This window comes from Triturus cristatus, chromosome 7, assembly GCF_964204655.1.
Source record: "Triturus cristatus chromosome 7, aTriCri1.1, whole genome shotgun sequence".
Taxonomy (NCBI): Eukaryota; Metazoa; Chordata; class Amphibia; order Caudata; family Salamandridae; genus Triturus; species Triturus cristatus.
In genome coordinates, this window is record NC_140590.1 from 1,126,964,215 (window position 1) to 1,126,986,309 (window position 22,095).

The following is a 22,095-nucleotide window of genomic DNA, read 5'->3' on the forward strand; positions in this document are numbered from 1 at the left end:
GCTCAACCTTCCATTCTGTGTTGATACTCATCATGGCTACATTGGTTATTCTACCCAGGGCAATTGGCAAAGCGTCTGCAAATCACCTATACACATTGCTTCTTCAGTGGCCGGCATCCATCTCAACCACATGCTACTGTCACACCTGTCTCTGGAGCTGAAAATGAGTGCTTCCATGTAGCCCCCCCATATTGATTTTACTGTTAAGGTGGTTTGTCTATTATGTCTATGAGAGAATGCCATAATGCCATTGTAGTTCAGATATTCCCTGCATAGAGGCTGCACTGTCCTGGAGGGTCAGCCTTCCTCTTGCAGCACTTTTAATCCACCAATGGCAAAGCCAATAGTTCCAGTATTGTCTGTCAGACTTTTGACTTTGACATAGTTTGTTTTGTTTTGTCAATTTGGTGAAGCGGATGGGCTCTTAACAATATGGAGCATGAACATTAGCTAAAAGCAACAACATTGTTTAGACCTTGCAAAACAACCTTTGCCACAGCAGCCCCTGATAGAGAAGGGAGCTACTTTGTGTGGATGTTCTCTTTGTGAAAAAGTGGAATGCTGTCATTCAACCTAAAGTTAGCCACTGGTTGATGTGCCCCATGCTGAACTCTAATGGGCGGTAAGGACTTGCTAAAAGAAAAAGGTCTTAGTGAATGCAAGCCCTAAAAAAGTATGCAGTGCTCTAAAATGGACTCTTCAAAACAATCCAAGCAAACATTTGTAGGACCCTATTTATTTCATAGTTTACACAAACAACCATCACCTAGCAACAATTTGTGCACCTACCGACGTAGCCTATTTCTGCTTGCCTCCGTGGACCAAACCTTTTAGCCCTAAATAGCCAGGTCCGACCCTGGACCCTTTAAGTACATAAGGTTATCGATACAACATTGAAGCCAGTGGAGCACTTCAAGAGCAAAATGATAAGAGACTTTGTTTGCGTGTTAACACTATCTTTCTTGTAAGCTGTTTCTTAAAGACACAAATAGTAAGATTTCTCTTTGGTATTTCTCTCTACTCTTACTTGTTATCCAGTATTTTATGTCATTTATTTGGTGAAAGTTAGGCTGTGTTTTGTTCTCTACTTACTGGAGGTGTTATTCATCATCTCACCAGAACTCTGTGACCAACCCTAGTGTTCCTAGATCCCAGAGCAACTCTGTCTACTCAATCAGTGATTGGCTCTTACAGGTTTGTCATTGCATTGGATTATTTGAGCTTCTCAAATATATTTTCAATTTGCCTTGGCATATAATTTATTGTATTGTAATTGTATTTATATAGAGTTTAATGCCATGATGAGTTATTGAAGTAATTCACAGTAAGTAGCACACTGCTCCGGTGCCCAAGGTTAATGGTTTATCCAGTGGTGTTGTTGGTTATTAGGAGTTGTCACATGTTCTAAAAACAATACATTTCATGCAGGTGCTCTAGTTCGATCTGTGTTGTATTACAATTAATGCCAGTTGGGGACGCTGTTTGTTTGTTGGTCCTGGCCGACGCTGCAATAGGGGACGCTGTTTGTTTGTTGGTCCTGGCCGACGCTGCACCTGTGTGAGGGCTGCTCAAACCCACGACTTGCGGAACCCGCTTCGCGGGTCCCGCTGCGGAATCCCCTCACCTGTCAGATCATATAAATATTAAAAATTGAATCCTCCTTGATGTCAAGCATAGCACATCACTTTTATACATATACTGAATACCAATCTTGGAACAGGGTCAGTACTGCATAAATCGAAGTGGCATAGAAAAAATAAAAAGCTTCAGTAAATAATCTTCTCTCACTATTCTCTATTAAAGGTTGTTTCACTCAATGACACTGGCTAGAAGCATCTTGTCAATGTGCAGTTAAAATAATACCTTGTTTAGTTACTGAATCACATGTTGTATGCGTTTTTGTGGGTGGTCACAGTGGGGTACATTAATTGTACGTATTAGTGAATCAGAGTAGTAGAAGCCTGTTCATTTTATTATAGAAGTACCTGATCTGCTCATGTGTACAAGATGAGGGTAAAGTCAGACAATGAAAGTATATTGCTGGCTGTCCTGAAGCTGGAGGGTGGAGCTCTAGACACTAAATTGGGGACAGAAGAAACAGGGCTCTGCTAAAAATTTGATTAGGTTCATTGCTGAGAAGGGGCTGCTAATCAGTCTTTTTGTACCTCTGACACTTGGTAATTGGTGGCAGTGAAGGGTGGGACAACAGTCTCTATAGTTCAGAGTGAGTAGTGTCCATTAGGTGAGGTCAGAATGTTCTCTCTTTACCGTCTGTGTGGCTGTTGATATCCAAGAGTGGAATGTTTGCACCTCTTTCTGCTTCTGTTGTGGGTACGTCAACTGGAGGTTACCTTGGTGAAGGTGTTCCACTCTGCACAAAGGCTGTGTCTGCAGAACAGCCTGCATAGTGACTTCAAAATGGTGCAAAGTGTCCTATGCATATGGGTAAGGCTCCCTAGGTGTTTCTTTCTGCAGATCCTTTAGCAAGACGGTTGACTTTTCCAACAAAATCAAAAAGATAATCATTTTTACACTGTCCCTTTAACCACAATATGAAGTCAAATTTGACACCTATTACATAGATGCTAGAACAATAACTGCACACTACTATATCACTTGACTGTAGCATCCAAGATGGACTATGACTTTTTACTACAGAGAACGAGCTGAGAGGATTTTACCGCAGTAGTGCTCAAATATTCCGATAACATTTGTTTAGCATTTAAAGGCTTTACTGACGGCTGGCCTGGAACCAGCACTGCTGACCTGTCTGAATTCCTTGAACAGAAGGATTAAGTGAAAGAGAAAGGGAGCATCATTAAGTAGACTCTGTCTGTACCACAATGCCACTAGAATTATATATTCAAGGATGTGCTGATGACTGGCAGGTCCCATAAGCTCTCTCTCTCTCTCTCTCTCTCTCTCTCTCTCTCTCTCTCTCTCTCTCTCTCTCTCTCTCTTTCTCTCTCACTCTCACTCTCTCTCTCTGTCTCTTTCTCTCTGGTTAACCAAGGCCCACAGAACTATACTAAAGACTAATTTAGATGAGTTTCCTTTTTGGCTTCTGTGATAGTGATTATGGACTTATTGAAGATTAGCGCCTCCAACTGGACAATGGTTCATGTGTTTTCATTTTCATTCCCTTTCAATAAATACTGAAAATTATTTGTATTCAGAGTCATAGTTTCACACATTCGGCTACTAATTGCATTGAGTGTATTGGCAACAGTGTAATTTTGTACCACTATTTTCCGATTACATATACGCAACACTGGTTACATTTTGCCTGGACATTTGGACCAACTAACCAGTGTTTTACTCTTTTTCTTCAATTGTTGGTTGTTGAAAATGCTATTTTTCTACTAATTACAAATAGGTACTGCCCATTTAATTTATTGTTCCACTCGTCAAGTAATGCAAACGTCAACGCAAAATTACCCCAAAATAGTGAATAGCAATACATTTAGGCCCATATTTACCTTTCTTATGCAGCGCACCACAGCTAACTACCTTGCTGTGCTGCCTGAAAGGTAAAGGGCAGGAATGTGCCATATTTAGCAGTATATGCCACATACCTGTTCTTCCCTAACACTGGGGCACTTTTGGCTGCGTAACGTCAATGCAGGCACCTCTGCATCATGATAAAAGGGTGCCTGCGTTGTAGGAAGGATTGTTTTTGTGCAGGAAGGGACACCTTCCTGCACAAGAACTATCTTGAGAGCCATTTTCCTCTTTCTGTGTGCGCTGCAGAATGCAGCACATATAGAAAGAGGGAAAGTGAGGAGAAATAAAGATATTTCTCCTCGTTGCGCCTCACCTGGGGTGGTGTAGTATTTCAACACATTTCCAGGTCTACCATTTATAGTAAATCTGGGAATGTGCTAAAATCTGTGGATGGATGCATCGGAACACCCATGCTTCACCCATGGAATTCCTTCCTGCGGCAGAGTAATGCAACACAGAAATTTGGGCTCTGTTGCGTTACTGTAGATTTATTAAGCCACTCCACGGTACACAATGTGGCCTTGCGTGGCTTGATAAATCTCATGTAGGTTCTGCGTCAACCTTGCACCCTCTTGCTTAGCATTATGGTGATGCTAAACCTTGATAAATCTGGTTTAGAATTTAGTGGGCAGGCAACTACGTCACAAACATGATGGATATCCCATCCACCATACTGCAAGTACCCTTGGATCTAATGCACTCGCAATAAGACAGACCAGGTATGTATCTCCTTTGTGGCGGAGTAACCTGGCCACTGAATTCAAAATCAGGCCCTTAGTCACACAAGGTTTGCTCCACTGCAGTCGTTTTTCTCTTTGTTTGGCTCTCTTGTGCTGAATGCTTTTCACTCTTTCCTTAAAACCTTATTTGTTGCAATAACTTTGTAAAGTGTACTGGTCGCCCTTTGATGGTGGTATGCATTTACTATAGGCATGCATTTCCTGAGGGCGATGAGTAAGCCCTTTTATGGGGAACTACAAAGTGAGAACAATGTCTAGTGCAATCCATCATTACCTCTAAAATTACGAGAACATGCAAGTATGGGGTGGGAAAGAGAAATGGTGTCATTTAGGAAACGGCAATCAAAGTAGCATATTGTAAGTACATTTCTGCAGAGACAATGTGCAGTAATAGAGGCATCTTAACTAATGAATTTACTAACTTTAAAATGCTCCCTATGTATGAAAGGACAGGTGATGAAATTACACTCAACCCCCCCCCCCCCCCAGCTCAGAAACTGTTTGTACAATTAGGGTACCCGTCCCTCCCAATGAGAGTCTTCTGTGCAAAGTAGGTCTGTGACCAAGGTGTGGGGAAAAAGTGCCCAGTATGTGGAGGGCTATTGGAGAATAAACCTCATACATGTATATATTTTATTTCCATGCTCATGGTTCCCAGAGGACAAAATGACTACTGCCATTGTGTAAGAATCTTGGCCCTAGACGTCACCTGGGGGCACTTAGGATTTTAAGGAGAGATTCCTCTAGGTCGGTGGTATTTGCTGTTTCAAAATACCTTATGGTTGCCTGGATCTGGTCGTTCAAAGTGTACCCAAGCAACCAACTAGGAATTGTTAAGGTAGTTATGTAACAAGGATCAGATGAGTTCTTCTCCATTTCACTCTTAATTTAATCTGAACTGCAAGTAGATAGTTCATCATGAAATTTAACCCCTGATATTTATCCATGTATATAAGATAGATCTTTAATTCATACATATTTTAGCAGTGTTTCAACTCAGATGTATAGGTACATGTTATACACTAGCCAAAGAGCCAATTTGATAAAACCCTCACAAATGGATATGGCCCACTGCTACTTTGTTATGTATACACATGTCTATTGCTTTGAACCCATATGTGGGTGTTAGACGTACTAGCCCTTTTATTCTAACACTTGCACTGAAAAATTTGAAAATTGCACATTAAGGTGCATATTTATAAAAGCGTTGTGTCACTTTTGCACCACCTATAGTGCATGACGCAGGGCTCTCATAAAGATTTATGAAGCCATGCAAAGCCACCCTGCATGGTTTTGAGTGGCCTCATAAATCATGAGTGAGGGGATGCAACTCAAATCTCTGTGTCACCATACAGTGCACCCAGAGGGTTTTCTCGCGCAACACCCATGGAATTTGACACTGCCCCATATTTACAAATTGATGTAAACCGGTCAAAGCTTCAAATCCGGAGTCCTCCCGAGATGAGGCGTAACCAGGAGAAATATGTTAATTTCTCCTAATTCTTTAGTCTTTCCATGTGTGCAGCATTCTGAAGCACATATAGAAACAAGAAAATGACTCATAGGATTGTTTTTGTGCATGAAGGTGACTCTTCCTTCACAAAAACAATCCTGCCTGCAATGGAAGCCCCCTTTCACCATGTTCAAACGGTGCATACGTTGACACTAGGCTGCCAAAATGACACCAGTGCAGGCAGAAAAGACAGGAATGCACTGTATTGCTTAAATACAGTGCATGCCTGCACTTTCACTTTGGCGTAGAGCAGTGCAGCAAGCTGCTTTGTTGCGCTGCCCTTTGTCAAAATGCCATAAATGAGGCCCTAAGTCTTTAGAATTCACAGTTATTTACTAAGTCTTTAGAATTTACTATTTGCACATCCATTTGGGTGGAAAAGATCCTGGTGAGGACACTAATTAAATCTACACTTTATTTTCAAACATCTGCACAGGCTAGTGTATAAGGTACCCCAGGAACAGCAGGATGTGTCCCGTGTTTAGTGGAAATAGAGAATCTGCTGATGGGTTATGTGAAAAATTGGGACTTTAGTGCATAATGTTTTGCACTTTGGAAATTTTGGGATGTATGTATATGGCATCTATAGTACCAATTGGTTTTGTTTGTATTTGCACTTTTATGATCTTGGATTATCGAAATAAAGTCTTATGATGATGATGAAACAGCTCAACCCATTTCGCAGCACTGCATTTTGACACCAAAGTTCAATTTTCCAACTAGCATTATAGATCGCATTCATAAGTACCCCAAGTAGTGTGTGACACTTCCATCCATTTCTGGCCTTGTAGCTCAGAACATTGTGCATCATTGGCGCTATGGGTTTGGACCTTAACATACTAGTAAAATAGTAAAATGTCAGAATAGCAGGTGTCAAACATGACCTGGTGTTGCCTAGTGGACATGCTCATTTAGTGTGATACAAGATATGGTGCATCGCAAGGGTACTCTGTTCTCAATAGATGTCTGGTGTTTTCAGATCTTGCTCTCTAACCCTATAAAGCATCACTAAGCCACGGAGGACCCAATCAACACCAGGGACACAGAGAAAGTGGGATGCATTAGCTATTTTATTACACATTATTTAGATGAGACAGCAGGACCACAGTAGAATGTTGGTCAATCACACGCATATCTGAATCTGGAAGCTGAGTCCTTGAATTAAGAGCCAGGAAAGAGAAGAATCAAGCAATTAACATTCAATTCTGTTCAGAATCTTCCAGGTGATGTAGATACCCGGCCAGGCGTTACTAAAAGGAAATTACAGAAAATAGCAAATAATTGATTTGTGTGAAATAATAGAAGTACATACATACCTAAAGAAACTACTCAATGAAACACCAACAATCTCAGCATCAGTCAGTTCTCAATGCCTCCTTCGTCAACCAGCATTTAAATTGTTGTACATGTGTGTGTCTGTGTGTGTATTCTAACACTCCCATACCAAACAATTTTGATGCTCTTTAGAGAAAATTTAGCTAGTTTTTCTTGCTTTTATTGCACAAAACGCAGTAGTTTTAAAATATTTTTTATCATAAGGGTGATGTCAAACACATACTTTTTTCCCATTATTTCAGGTATACCAAAACTCCTTGAAGTATTGATTGTATCCAACTGCAGGCTTGTCTATGATTTTTTTCCCCTCAACTGTTAGCATACCAGTGATTTTAGACAATTACTGTCTAATCCACACTTCTAAACTTTACTACAGTACTTTTTTAAATTTGAGTCTTCATAAAAGCCCTGAAATTTCCAATTGCTCTTAAGGCCCATTGTTAGCTGTTCCTCCTTGAATGCATTTCCAAAACGTCTTGCTTTACAATTCACAATGCACATCTTAAAACAGCAAAACAACAGCATTCACTGAAATGCCGCCTTCTGAACATCATATTTAAACATTTACATCACGTTTTACTAAAGACAAACCAAACCCTACAATGCTATACTGAAATAACTGCACTCAAATAAGCCCGGGCGTAGTTCTCCGCTTCGCCCACGGAGTGTTCGTAGCGCTGCCTGCGTGCTGCCCGCTGCCCGCCTCCCGCCCGCCCTCCTTTTAAAATCAGGTAAACTATGATAAAAAAATAAAATAAAAATGCCTTACCTGCGCAGCGTCCGGGGGCTCCGTCTTCTTCGTTGACGACAACTTCTTTTCACAAATGCGCATGCGCGGACGCCCGCGCATGCGCATTTCTTGCGAGAAAAGAAGTTGTCAACGAGGAAGAGGGAGCCCCGGGACGCCGTGCTGCAGGTAAGGCATTTTATTTTATTTTTTTATCATAGTTTAACTTATTTTAAAAGGAGGGCGGGCGGGAGGCAGGCGGCGCGTAGTGGGGCTACGCAGAGCACGTGAGTGTGCATAGATTTGGCCACACTACGCGATGCTCCACGTAGCCCCACTACGCCCACTACGCCCAGGGTTACACTCAAAAGACTTGTTTCTATTTAAATTGTTTTTTTTTTAAATATATCACAATTGCTATGTAATCCTGTTTAAAATATCCAATTAATTTACAAAATACATAACAATTGACATTTGGGCTATGTCTGCTGCCCAGATCCTCTCTGAAAGGCCTGAAAACCTAATGGTTATGTAGTACTCAAAGTTGCTTAAAAGTTAAGAGACATCGGACCTGAATACAAGTAAGGAGGAACACATTTAATGCATGCTTTTATTCATTAATTTTGCTCCACCATATTAAAACAGGTTAGGTTTTCCCACATTTAGTGTTACCCGATGTGGAAGAGCTTGACCTGATTTTTGCAGCATGTAAAACTGACCTGAAAAATATCATGAGAATTTTTCTGTAGTAGCCAAGTCACATTCCCCTTTTTCTCTATGAGGGGAAACATACATGTTGTCCCTTGTTAGAAAAAAAATCCCACCCAATCTACCCACCACCTTCAACCACTTCCCATCCCATGTGTGAGCCCCTGCATACATTTACCACCTGGTCAAAGAAATAACCCATGCAGTTGCGACTTCCATATGATGTTATAACTAAACAAATTGTCCTCAAATCGTTATTACCCATGCCATGGATCTAAACTGATTTTACTACTTTGTAATGGTGCTATGACGTGAATTTACCACGTGCTAAATCCATTCTAGTACCATATTACTCCTAATTAGTTCCACAGACTGATGTTTCATCAACACCTGCTGTTCTCCACACAAATATTCCACAGTGGCACATATATTTTCTGGCTCCACCTTAGAACATCTGTGCACTGAGCCACATGGCTGAAAAGGGCTGTAATCTTTTTTTCCGTGGCAAAGAATTCTTAGAATATAAAACGTATCTATACAAATTCAATGGTACATACACATTGGGTGCAACCAGTTCATTATAATGAAGGTATACAATAGTTGACTTTGTAAATGTGGAAGCAGTGTTTATATTCAAGGTGAATAAAACCACTAGTAACAGCGAAGCTCATTGCAGATGAAAAACAATACTCTATCAACACTATGAACATATCACCTCAATATTAGCATGTGCTTGGGAAATGCATCTAAAGTAAGTTTGGAGTAATCTTCAAGGAGACCACAAAGTTTACACTAAATGTAGATTATTGTGGATTGGGTGAGGGGATTGCTTCTTGCTCTGAATTGTTAAAGTCCAGAACTGTGTCACATCACATCCCATGGATCCAGTGACATTAATTCATACAGGCTGTATTGAAATGTGTCTTTCTTCAATCAAGTGGTACTGTGAACAGAGCTCAGCAAAGTGAAAACAATACCCGCTCCAGCTCTGGATTTAAACCAGTGAAAATGGATGCTACCTTAAACAGTGCATTGTAATACACATAGTAAAATAAAGGTTTTTTACCGGCACTCATAAGCTCTGCAGAAGGAAAAGTAAAGGAACAAGTTAGAATCAATGTCACTTCACAGACATAGATAATTTTGGAAATATGGTTAAAAGAAAGGTTTATTTTACCAAGAAGCCTCCACTGTGACCACCCTGCAAATGGAAATATTAAGAGATCAGGGTCATTGATAGAAATCCTTACTTGGTAAATCTATTATAAAACAGACACAATCTTTGTTTTCCTTACACTTCATTTGAAGAATTATTTTCATATGAAGTGTGGCTTTCAAAATGTATTCCCATCAGAGAAGCAGTTCCCAAAGTGGGACACACAGACCTATTCCTTGCAGCATAACATATCATTACACTGTTGCTGCTCTTTCATTAAACATGATTCTCTTTGGTCCTCTTCCTTTCTGTATGTACTTTGTGAGAGGTTCACCAAAGCACCATTAGCACCCTTTCCCCTATCCAGCATCTCAACAGGCCTTAACAAACTTTGAATTCTGACATTGTTCTCTTTCATACTTTAAATCTCACTGATTAAGAGACCAAGAATCTGAAAGTATTCAGTATTAAACATAGAGGAGCAATTGATGTACTCTATTAGACCACACTTTATTATTCTTATTTCTTGGGGCGTTTCATCAAGCAGGGGCTGAGAAAAAGGAAGGTTCCGAAAAGTATGTTTCCCATGTTAATTCCCATTGAGTCTTAAGACATGCCTGCAGCTCGACCCACTGGACGGAAAAATGGGTGCATGAGTGTCTGAGTGGATCTGAACTGGGTTTATAAGTGTCTCAGAGGATCTGCAAGTGGATTCATGAGTGTCTGAGCACATTTGTGAGTGGGAGCGTCAGTCTCAGAGTGGGTCTGTAACTAGACTTGCGAGTGTTTGAGTAGGTCTGTCAGAGGATTAATAAATGACTCAGTGGCTCTTTGAATGGGTGTATGAGTTTTGAGTGGGTCTGTGATTGGATCCTCGACTGTTGGCTTAAGGATTTGTGATTAATCATGAAATTGTCGTGAATTAGTCGCAATCACTGATAAACAAATTAGAATTTCCTTAATTTTCACAACAACTACTTAACAGACTTACACCGGATAACTGAAAGCATGATCTGTGAATCAAAATCTACCTTCCTTCCAAACTCGGTGTAATTCTGTTGATGAAAAAACTCTCAGGATTGTTTGTGTGTAGGTAGGTGCACAAAAACTCCTCTGCATGCAACAAAGGCACCCTAGCACCATGGTGGAAAGGTGCCAGCATTGGCGCTTGGCAGACAAAACAGCACCAGTACAATGGGTTAGGATAGAATTGCGCTGTATTGGATGAATACTGTGCGTTTCCACCCTTTACCTCTGGTGTGGCGCAGCAAGGTGATTAGCTGCACAGCGCTGCATCACAAACTCTAAAAAATGGCCCTTCTACTGGATAGTCAGTCCACAACTAGAGTGAGGATCTCTTGAGCTCTTGTCCAATGAGTGTGTATTCATGTGCTACAAGAGACCTCACTCATTTGAAAAGGCCACTGGATGATGCAGTACTTGACATCAATCTTGTTTAGATGCACAACATATTATTTTAATTACATTATTTTTATTCTGTTTATAAGTGAAATGATGAACAGAGTCACTTCCACAAAGGGCCAGAATTTAACGGACAGAGGTGAATCCATTGGTATAACAGACTACATTGCACCTACCATAGCGAGGGTCCTCTGCCCACCAGGTTTAGAGGTGTCCGTCAGCCCAGCAGGCATTTCTTAACATTGTCAAGAACTGCTATGGCAGCAGTCCCTGTTACAGTATTAAAATTATGTTACCCTTCATTAAACTTTTTACATGTTTTAGATTTTTCAAAAAAGAAATCTCAAAGCAAAATTTTGTCTACCACATGTTGGGAGTTGTCTCCTATGCTATGGGGGTCATTTTGCAGTTGTCACTGCCACTTATTACCAAGCTTTACTTGGTGGTTAGAGACAGTGAAAACTGTCCATTTGATTCTGAATCTGGTGGGCAGTCAAATTGCCAAACTGTAGAAATTTCTCACTCCATTGGGCCGTCAGAAGAGCACATCAGTGAAGCTCCATCTCAATTTTCTAAAGCGATATAGAAAAACAGCTGTAAGGTATTCTACCAAATTTTACAAAAATATATATCTATCCCTATATCTATATGAATCTATATCTATATGTCTATATATTATCTCTCTCTCTTTGTCTCTCTCTCTCTATAAATATATGTGTGTGTGACATAAATCCTGTCTTTAGTAAAATGTATTTCAATTTCTATTTTATATAATGTATAAAATCAATTTCGATAATTTTATAAAGAAGGAATATACAGTAATTGCACAGGTAGCATATGTGTATAAGTTATGCAATTTTGTTTTGTATTTAATAAGAGAACAAAGAAAATGGAAGTATTTCTTTTCAACCTGTGCCTATGTGCGTGGTACCCATGGCAGTATAAAGTAACTTTGTAATGGTGTCTACGCTTTGTGAGCAAGGTGGTTGTACCATCGAAATGCCATAGGTTTTAGGGACGTTATAGTTAGTTGGATATTTCACTCATACAAAACCAAAGAAATTTGGCAATTATAGGTAGTAGAGCTAACTATAACTCACACCCCCGCAATTCACTGCTGATGACGTCACATACTACATCACTCATGACATGGTCAGTGACATCACTGATGACATCACTGATGCCATCACATATGACATCACTGATGACATAATCCAGTGAATGTGTGTTTCTTTAAAGTTTAAATATGTTTTATATATATATATATATATATATATATATATATATATATATATATATATATATATATATATATATATATATATATATGCTAAGGTGTATTGAAGAATGAGTGGGTGTATAAGTGTCTGAATGGATGATTTAGTAGGTGCATGACTGATTGTATAAGCGTATGTTACTGAATGCATGGGTTAGTGAGTAAAGTGTGTAAATGTCTGTATCAGTCTGTCAGTTGGTGTATAAGCGGCTGCATGGGTTGGTGAATAGCTACATGAGTGTCTATATGGGTAATTGATTGGTTGTCTAAGTATATGTATGGGTGTCTGAGTCTTTGTGTGGGTGGCGGGTGAATCTGTGCATAGATGTGTGAGTGGGTGATCAACTGGGTGTATGGATTCAAGAGTGCATCTGTGATGGACTGTATGAGTAGGTGAGTATGTGTATGGGTGTGTTGGTGAGTAAATGAATGTCTCAGTGGTACATGTGTGAGTAATTACATATGTGAAAGGTAGTATACGTGAGTGTTGGAATATATAAATGACTATAAGTGAGAGTGAGTGAATGTGAGAGTGTCTGTATGGATGTGTGCTTGTATCAGTAATTGTATAAGAGCATAAGTATGTGTTAATATCTGTTTGAGTAAGTGAGGTGGTGTGTGTATAACTGTATAGGTGAGTAAATGGGAGTGTGATTAATTATTTGCATGACTGACTAGGTGTCTGAGTAACTCTATGGGTGATTGGCAGTGTGTGAGTGTCTATATAGGTGTATGAGTGCATATGATAGTCCTGTACTGATGAGTGACTGAAAGTATGAGTGACTGTATGGGTGAGTGAGTAGATTGGTATGTAGACCTAAGAATCAGTGAGTGGGTATGTATGTATTGGTGTTGGAGTGTCTATGGTTTTGATATTGTAGTCTGTATTTTGGAGTGGGTGTATCAAAGATTTTATTAGGGTTTGAGGAGGTGCATCAGATTATCACATGGATGATGTCATCAGTGATGTCATCAGTGATGTCAATGACCATGTTATAAGTGATTTAATATGTGACATTATCATCAGTGCTTTGCGGGGCGCAAGTTATAGTTACCTCTATTAAGTATAACGGACAAATTTCTCTGGTTTTGTACGAGTAAAATGTCCAACTAACTATAACATCCCTGAAACCTATGGTTTTTTCAGTGAATTTCTAAGGTTTATTAAATGCTAATTTCTAACTATAATGTGCCTGAAACCTATGGTTTTTTCAGTGAGTTTCAAATGTTTTTTAAATGCTAATTTCTAACTATAACATCCCTGAAACCTATGGTTTATTTAGTGAATTTCAAAGGTTATTTAAATGCTAATTTCTAACTATAACCTCCCTGAGACCTATGTTTTTTTTAGTGAAAAAAATTAAATAATATATATATATATATATATATATATATATAGAGAGAGAGAGAGAGAGAGAGAGAGAGAGAGAGAGAGAGAGAAAGAGAGAGAGAGAGAGATGTATATAAATACACATTTAGAAAATAGGAGAAGGAAAGAAATTAGATCAGAAAAATACTGCCACTTCCAGAGCCATAAAACCAGTGCAAGAGAGCCAATGGCTGAAGTTCTCTGTTTGTAGCCATGATGCCATTCAGTGTGGGGAAATGGGTCGCTGATTTCAGACACTGGCTTTGGTACCAAATGAGTCCCAGCACTTTTCTGATCATAGGCACATCCACTTGAAAATAAGAGCACTTCAGCGACAGGACTGGTGGGCCAGTTGTTCAGTTTTCCAATTTTTCCAATGGTTTCTTTCCTTCTCACCCTTTTATTGTAATTGTCTTTAGAGCACACTATAGCTCCCCAGAGAGCGCTGAAGGCTGCTTGCCTGCCATTTATTTAATCTGCAATGCACCGCATCCTGCGAAGCCACAGCCTTTAGTCCAGGCGGCCGTCATGGTATGGTATTATCCATAATTACACTGTATTACCATTCGAAGATGGTCAACACATTGGTTCGTGGTGGCCAGGGCTTAAAATGTGGTGAAAAATGAGGTGGAGTTTCGTAAAGGAGAGTGGCCTTGGAAATTATGGGTCTGACTGATCTTCCTTTCACAACTCATTCCTATGCAGTCTGTTAGACACTTGTGCCCTTTTTCTCTTCAAATCTTTAGAAATCCCCATGTGCACATCTTACACCCTATCTCTTTCCTCTTCAACACCATCCTTTCACTCTACTCTGATTGTATACTTCTTCAGTCTCCATCACTTTACCATCCCAGCACACACATACAAATAGCCCCCACTCACCTCTAGGCACTGTATTTGCCCATATTTTGACCTTTGTTTATCTCCTTCACACAAGTTTGCAAAGAATCACAGTTATGCAACAGACATACGTGACTAATAATATTTGCTCTCTGCAGAGAGGCCAAGGATTGGATGTCCATGTATTGTGAGCACCTTTTCACCCATTTACAGCCCCTGTGAGGAACTCTCACTTTCCTCAGCCTCGACTGCAAAACTATCAATCGTAGTCCATTATAAACATACGGATGCAACTCAGCTCAAAGTTTACAATATACAGAGTATTATGCTTAAAAAAACTACAGAAACATAACATAAAAAATAACAAAAACTTGTAGTGAATGGACGATAAAGTAAAATATGTAAAATATTTAAAAAAACGGGAAATAAGTTGCTGACTTCGATTACAATACCATGTTTTAAATTAATTGCCCAGAAATCGATCAGTGTTTTTGTCTGTAAAGTTAAGGGCATACCTAAAGGCCCCAGTGAGGACCCATTTCTATGTTAGCGTTTAACCACTACCAGGTCTGAGACTCAGAGTTACTCTGCCCTCTTAAAGCTCTGGTGGCAGCCATGAAGGAACTTCAAAACTATCAAACACCATGCACAAAACCATTGTAAGATGCCTACCTGCAGATAGGTTTATTTGTATTTATTGAAAGCTCATGTTTGTCCTATGTTTATTCTTTCAATTTATCTTGCATAAGTGTTGGAGTCTGTCTGGAAACTTTCTGTAGCTATATAAGGGTGGGAATGCACAAATGAGTCAATGGATGGATGAATGCATGAGCGCTAAGTTGGGCAACAGAGTGCTAGCATGATGACTTTTTGAAAGCCTAGACTCATTATTTCTTAGGAGGCAATAATTTAAAAGACAGGCGTACTAGCATCCACAATCCTTTTATTTTGTTTTTGAATTTTAGATTTCTTTGTGTTTTCCTCTTCTCTCAACGCCACCCCTATTTTAACAACCCCCCTGCGCAAACACTTCTTCCTACGTTCCTCCTCTTCTCAGCTCCCTCGCCCCTACCTCTCCCCTCTTTCACTGTGTACTCTGTGTCTCGACTTCCTTCCCCTGCCCATGCCCAGCCTCTTTCATCTTCCCCTCCCACACCGCCTCCCCTCTGCCCATCCATCCATTACCAGCAGCTGGTCCAAGAGAAGCTACTGTCTCCGGAGCTTGGCCTGGAGGGATGCTGCTGTGCCCAGACCTCCCAGAACAGCTACTGCACACCCTCACCAGCGACTGACCTTCCCTCCCCCCACCCGCCTCCCACCGGGGTACCCGGGGGAAAGTCTTCATCCACCGCCTTTGTGCGCTGCGCGGACGTCGCTCCATTTCTTATCTCTCCTGCAGCTAGCTACCTGATGACTCCAGGGGCTGGAGGCATCTTCAGCGCCACCCCCTCCCCCACTGGCACCATCCATCATCTTAGCTAGAAAGAGCCGAGAAAACACAGCCCTGGGGCACTTTCCACAACTTCCAGGTCAGAAACTGATCCTGTGGCAGACAACCACTAACTTTTAAACCATTTATATAGCGCCAACAGAACGGTATCTCAAGGCTGAGAGCTGACGTTAGCATTAAAGCACTTTGGTGCTTCGTGGGCCACCACAGAATGGCAAGTTGGCCGGATTCCAATCTGCGGTTGTATCAGCACCTCCGCAGCAGGCGCAATAACCCAGCTGGCATCCATGAACGATCTCTCCTTTGGTTAAGTCATTACTGAAATTAGTTTCATATCACATCTATAGGCAACAAATATCCACATGTTTCTGCTTTTCTTCCTATAAAGCCCTTGTCTTTACTACTTTACATAAAAAGCACTCTCCTACCTAGTGCTCAACTCCACCAAGATCCTCTACTTCCCAGCTAGATCAGCCTCCTATGCACTTGACTGACATCTTGACAACATCCAGGAACCTTGGAGTACAATTTAACGTCAAATAGAGACTGGCATCATTCTCTACAAGAACCTTAACAGAGTCATACCTTCACTGCTCAATAACGAGAACATTTTCCAATATCTCCTTTTTTATGCTAATTTGCTACTGATAAATATAGTGGTCTCCAGTAGGCTGGACCACCACAATTCCCAACTGGTGGAATTTTCACATATTCATTTTTTTCTCCCTAATCAAATTATACATTATTTCAACATGAATCTTCAACGTCTGCCAAGACACACACAATCCTCATCACACCAACATCAAGTAAGTGGACAGATGGCAGACAAATCACTTGCATGGTACAGTAAAAAGAATCCAGCCTGGTGTCTCAAGCCATGAACAGTACATCTCCATCCTACCCCTCACAATCTATGAGGCAATGCCTTCCATTACACTCAGCCAACCTTTACCTGCTTACTCAAATCCCCCTTTGCTCCTCCTAAATTCATATATTTCAAGCTCTCTGCCACTTCATTGAAACATTTATTCTAGCTTCAATCCATCACCTCCCTCACTTAGTTGAAAAACTCAAATCATGTCCACCTGGTTCAAGAATGATAATGCCAGAATAATCTCTCTCCTCTTCCCACAAATACTGCATTGCATAAATATATACCTAATGACAATCTTAGTCAACACGTCTACCAACACCTCCCACACATAAAGTTCTTTAGGGGTCCATTAAAGGATATGAGAATACTACAATGCTCATTGGTTAGCCAGAATGCCCTTATTACGTTGTTTGTCTTGTAGAGCATGTATCTGGAGGTCACCCACCTGGCTTCTATCACCACAATTTCTTTGAGTTACCGAGCAATGCTGTGTTCTGGTCTTTGGCACTGCATTTCCAACTATGCACACAACTTCTGTTAGGACAGGTATCTACTCCAGTCAACTAATGGACAAAATAAAATAAATACTCCTGCTTTCTACCACAGCAAATGTATGCGTTTCCACAATGGAACGCAGCCTGTGGAGGACACTTCTGCAGGCGCATCACCAAGAAACAGTGAAAACCCTGTAAGCAACAAACTTGCAAATGCAGAAATTCCATTGTACGCTAGTTTTTCTGTTTTCATAAGTGCACCTCAGATGCCCCTCACTCCACCTGCCCAGGTGGCTGGGCTGATATTTATTCTACTCAATAATATCCAACAATGCTGGGTTGATATGTATCAGGTCTGACATATCCCTCTCAATTACGCGTTTGTCCCCTTACCAGATACTAATGTGCGGATGTTGATTCTTACAGAACCAAAATCCACATGTCGATCAGTAAGCCTGCCGAAGTTTATTGTACAAAAACCAGAGTAGTGCCGTTAGCTGTGAAAACTCCTAAATGCAATGTGTACCGGAATAGAAATTACTGTACAATACCTCAACTGCAATACGCAACAAGTTTTTCTCTGCACACTTGCCCCTGATACACATGCAGTCTCTCTACATGCCCCCCAGACACACATGCAGTCTCTCGACATGCCCCCAGACACACATGCAGTCTCTCAACATGCCCTCCAGACACACATGCAGTTTTTACACATGCCCCCTGACACACATGCAGTCTTTACACATGCCCCCGACACAAATGCAGTCTTCACGCATGCCCCCTGACACATGCAATCTTCACACATGCCCCCTGATACACCTGCAGTATTCACACATGCCCCCCTGACACACATGCAGTCTTCACTCATGCCCCCTAACACATATGCAGTCTTCACACATGCACCCTCTTGCTTTGAGCATGCTGAGCATTTCAGATCTCACACTCCATACTGTCAGCAGAGTAACACACAATGAGAGCAAACCCTGCAAAATGCGAAGAAGGCCCACTTAGTCTCCCATATCGCACAGATAATCATTGGCCTTGGCTGAATGAGGGCCACTGAAGGATCTGGAGGCTTCTGGAAGCTGTGCCCTTTGTACACTCCAGTCTCTTACACACATTTACACATGCTCCTCACAACTGCTGTTTCTGCAGATGTCCCACACACTTTCCCACATTATCTCCATACATTCCCTAAGCACCACTACCTACACTGCCTCTACTCGTGCTTCTCTCTGTATACCCTTGTCACACACCCTCGTACTGCCTCTACCTGCCCCTAACTCCTTAAACACACTGCCTCGATACCTCCCTCATACTGCATGCACCTGCCCCTCACACACCTGTTCACACTGCCTCTACACCTCCCTCACACTGCATGCACCTGCCCCTCACACACCTGTTCACACTGCCTCTACACCTCCCTCACACTGCATGCACCTGCCCCTTGCACACCTGCTCACACTGCCTCTACACCTCCCTCACACTACATGCACCTGCCCCTCGCACACCTGCTCACACTGCCTCCATATCTCCCTCACACTGCATGTACCTGCCCTCGCACACCAGCTCACACTGCCTTTACATCTCCCTCACACTGCATGCAACTGCCCTCACACACCTGCCACAAACAGCCTTTATGTTTCCCTCACACTGCATGCACCTGCCCCTCGCACACCTGCCACAAACTGCCTCTACGTTTCCCTCACACTGCATGCACCTGCCCCTCGCACACTGCCTCTACACCTGCTCACACTCCATGCACCGGCCCCTAGCACTCACACTGCCGCTACACGTCCCTCATACTCCTCACTCTGTACGCACCTTCAACTCACACTCTTACTCATAATACCTCTACACGTCCCTCATGCCCCTGCACATTCTGCCATGGCAAGCACCAGAAGCTTGCAAGCTCGGGTGACATTACCCCTCAGACTCTGGGTTATGGTAAAGCCTGTTCACATCAATCTGTACAGATAGAAGGGCGCAAACATGAAGTCATCTCCAGACAGAGGGGCACTTCTGAGAAGAAGAAGGGAGCACTGCTGCGAGCAGTCACGGTAGCCTCTGCTGCCCACCCACAGCTGTGTGCCCCACACTGCCCGCTGCCCCGCAGCCAACCCTGCCCCAGGATTTACCTGCACACTGTGATCAGGTTCTTCCACTCCACTGTCACATTCCTGCTGATGCTCTTTTTGCAGAAGAAGCTGAGGCTTAGGGAAGCCATCTCGGACCGCAGCCTTTGTTTCTGGCGCTGGTGCGCTACCTCCTCCCTGGCTGGTGGAAGGGCGTGATACCTCAGCGCTGAGAGGCAATGGCTAGCATGAGGCGGGGGCTGGAGTGGTTCACTGGTGTTTGGAGGAGCCCCTGCCGAGCACTGCTTTGTGCGGGCTCCCACCCGCAGGGCAACACAGACAGGTTCTTCTCTGATGCTCCCTCTACACACCAGCTAATCCCCGGGACTTGTCAGGTGTCCCTCCTCAGCACTCAAGTGCTTTTTTCACTGTTATTACATCCAAGCATCAGGGTTGAAACACAGTTTTGAGTGAGCTACCTTTCAACAGCATTAGTGATGCACTAACCGCTCAACACATTCAGGTGCCGATTACGATCCGGTAAAAACCGCGTACGAACCGTCGGTCGGAGCGAATTCCCCGTCCGACTCGTACCCGGTCGTAAAACTTTACAAACATGGAATTACGATTCGCACGGAAACACCATTTCCGTACGAATCGTAAAAAACACAGACTGACGAAAATATACATACGAATGTGATCCGGGAATGCTGCGACGTGACGTCGGGACGCTTTCAGGCAGCGTTTCACGAACCAGGAATTACGATTCGAACCGACAGCAGTCCGGACGGCAATATTTTCACGGCACCCAAAAAGTGCCGCAAAAGCGAAGTACGGCGCGAATCGACCAGAGTAGGTGGCCCGGTACGCACCGTACCCCCCCAGCCCCCGTAGGTATGCGCCGACCCCCCCCCAGCCCCCGTAGGTACGCGCCGACCCCCCCCAGCCCCCGTAGGTACGCGCCGACCCCCCCCCCAGCCCCCGTAGGTACGCGCCGACCCCCCCTGTGTGCACACCCGTGTACGGTGCGTACCCCCCGTGTACGTTCGAGTCGTACCCCCCCGTGTACGTTCGAGTCGTACCCCCACCCGTGTATGTACGGTGCGTACCCCCCCGTGTACGTTCGAGTCGTACCCCCCCGTGTACGTTCGAGTCGAACCCCCACCCATGTATGTACGGTGCGTACCCCCAGCGCTACGCGCTGGGGGTACGCACCGTACATACACGGGTGGGGGTATGACTCGAACGTACACGGGGGGGTTCGACTCGAACGTACACGGGGGGGTACGACTCGAACGTACACGGGGGGTACGCACCGTACATACACGGGTGGGGGTACGACTCGAACTTACACGGGGGGGTTCGACTCGAACGTACACGGGGGGGTACGACTCGAACGTACACGGGGGGTACGCACCGTACATACACGGGTGGGGGTACGACTCGAACGTACACGGGGGGGTTCGACTCGAACGTACACGGGGGGGTACGACTCGAACGTACACGGGGGTACGCACCGTACATACACGGGTGGGGGTATGACTCGAACGTACACGGGGGGGTACGACTCGAACGTACACGGGGGGTACGCACCGTACACGGGTGTGCACACAGGGGGGGTCGGCGCGTACCTACGGGGGCTGGGGGGGGGTCGGCGCGTACCTACGGGGGCTGGGGGGGGTACAGCACGTACCGGGCACCTGTTTGGACGTCTCCATGGTTGTTATGGGAGTTCGGTGCGGACGGTCTTTTCACCATACGGTTGTACATTCGGACGCCCGGGATGGATCGTGATTCCCCGGTCGGACTTCACCTTTCACGTTTGTACGGTGAATCGTACAAGGACGTGTCGGACACATTTTCCGACCCGAGGACGTGTGGGGAAATATTCCCAGTGCGGTTCGTATGGACTTTTTACCATGCGAATCGTGATTGCCAGTTCGTACGGCACTTGTATGATTCGTACGGTAAAAAGACCCGATACGAGTCGTACGGGGACATTTTTTACCGGATCTTGATCGGCACCTCAATGTCTACCACAAGCAGCCCAGGATCCTACTGCGGACAGGTCATCTTCGCTATACTGATCAGTTGGCAGTTATTGAGTACTGTGCTTGCTCTGCAAGGGTCCAAATACTGAGGTTGCTTTTTCATTCTGGGATTGCCCCCGGGACATGGCCCGCCTGGGGGCCTCATTAAAATAAAGCACAGGAGTCTGCACTTCATTTAAAAAAAATGTTTAGTGGGATTCGCAACCCCCAACGTCAATTCCGCCGAAACTATTTAAAAAATCTATATTTTTGGCCCTAGGGGTCCTTGTGGGACCCACTGAGCAGTCCTCGGGGGTCAGGGTGTTTCTACCCTGCTTCCTTTTCTTCTTTTTTAACTTCTTTTTCACTGTGTTCTTGTAACTCAGGTCTACTTCCTGGTTTGGAGTGTTAGCAGCCAATCAGAGAGAAGCTTGTGCCTGGGAGGGTTCGTGAACCCTCCACGGTGCTCAGATATATAAATGTTTTCTTTCTTTAATTTTTCAGCAACTACTCAACGGATCTACACCATTTAACAAAAAAGGCTCTTTCTGAACGAAGGACTAACTTTTCGCCAAATTTGGT

At 43.2% G+C, this 22,095-nt stretch overlaps 1 protein-coding gene across 5 annotated transcripts in view; it reads right to left on the reverse strand.

Moving 5' to 3' along the window:
- LOC146811214 (uncharacterized) overlaps positions 1 to 22,095 on the reverse strand; it is a 106,540-nt gene that overhangs the window by 29,326 nt on the left and 55,119 nt on the right. The window contains exons 16-18 of one of the 5 annotated variants that reach the window (XM_085618251.1): positions 9,705 to 9,728; positions 9,594 to 9,608; positions 6,810 to 7,007 (exon numbers count right to left, since the gene is read on the reverse strand). The exons of 1 other annotated variant lie outside the window; for it this stretch is intronic. In XM_085618251.1, the coding sequence (XP_085474377.1) occupies positions 9,600 to 9,608; positions 9,705 to 9,728 (33 nt within the window). In that variant the 3' untranslated portion in view covers positions 6,810 to 7,007; positions 9,594 to 9,599. Of the gene's footprint in view, positions 1 to 6,809; positions 7,008 to 9,593; positions 9,609 to 9,704; positions 9,729 to 22,095 lie in introns of those variants that run through there. 3 more of the 5 variants (XM_085618254.1, XM_085618252.1, XM_085618255.1) reach the window with 3 other exon arrangements.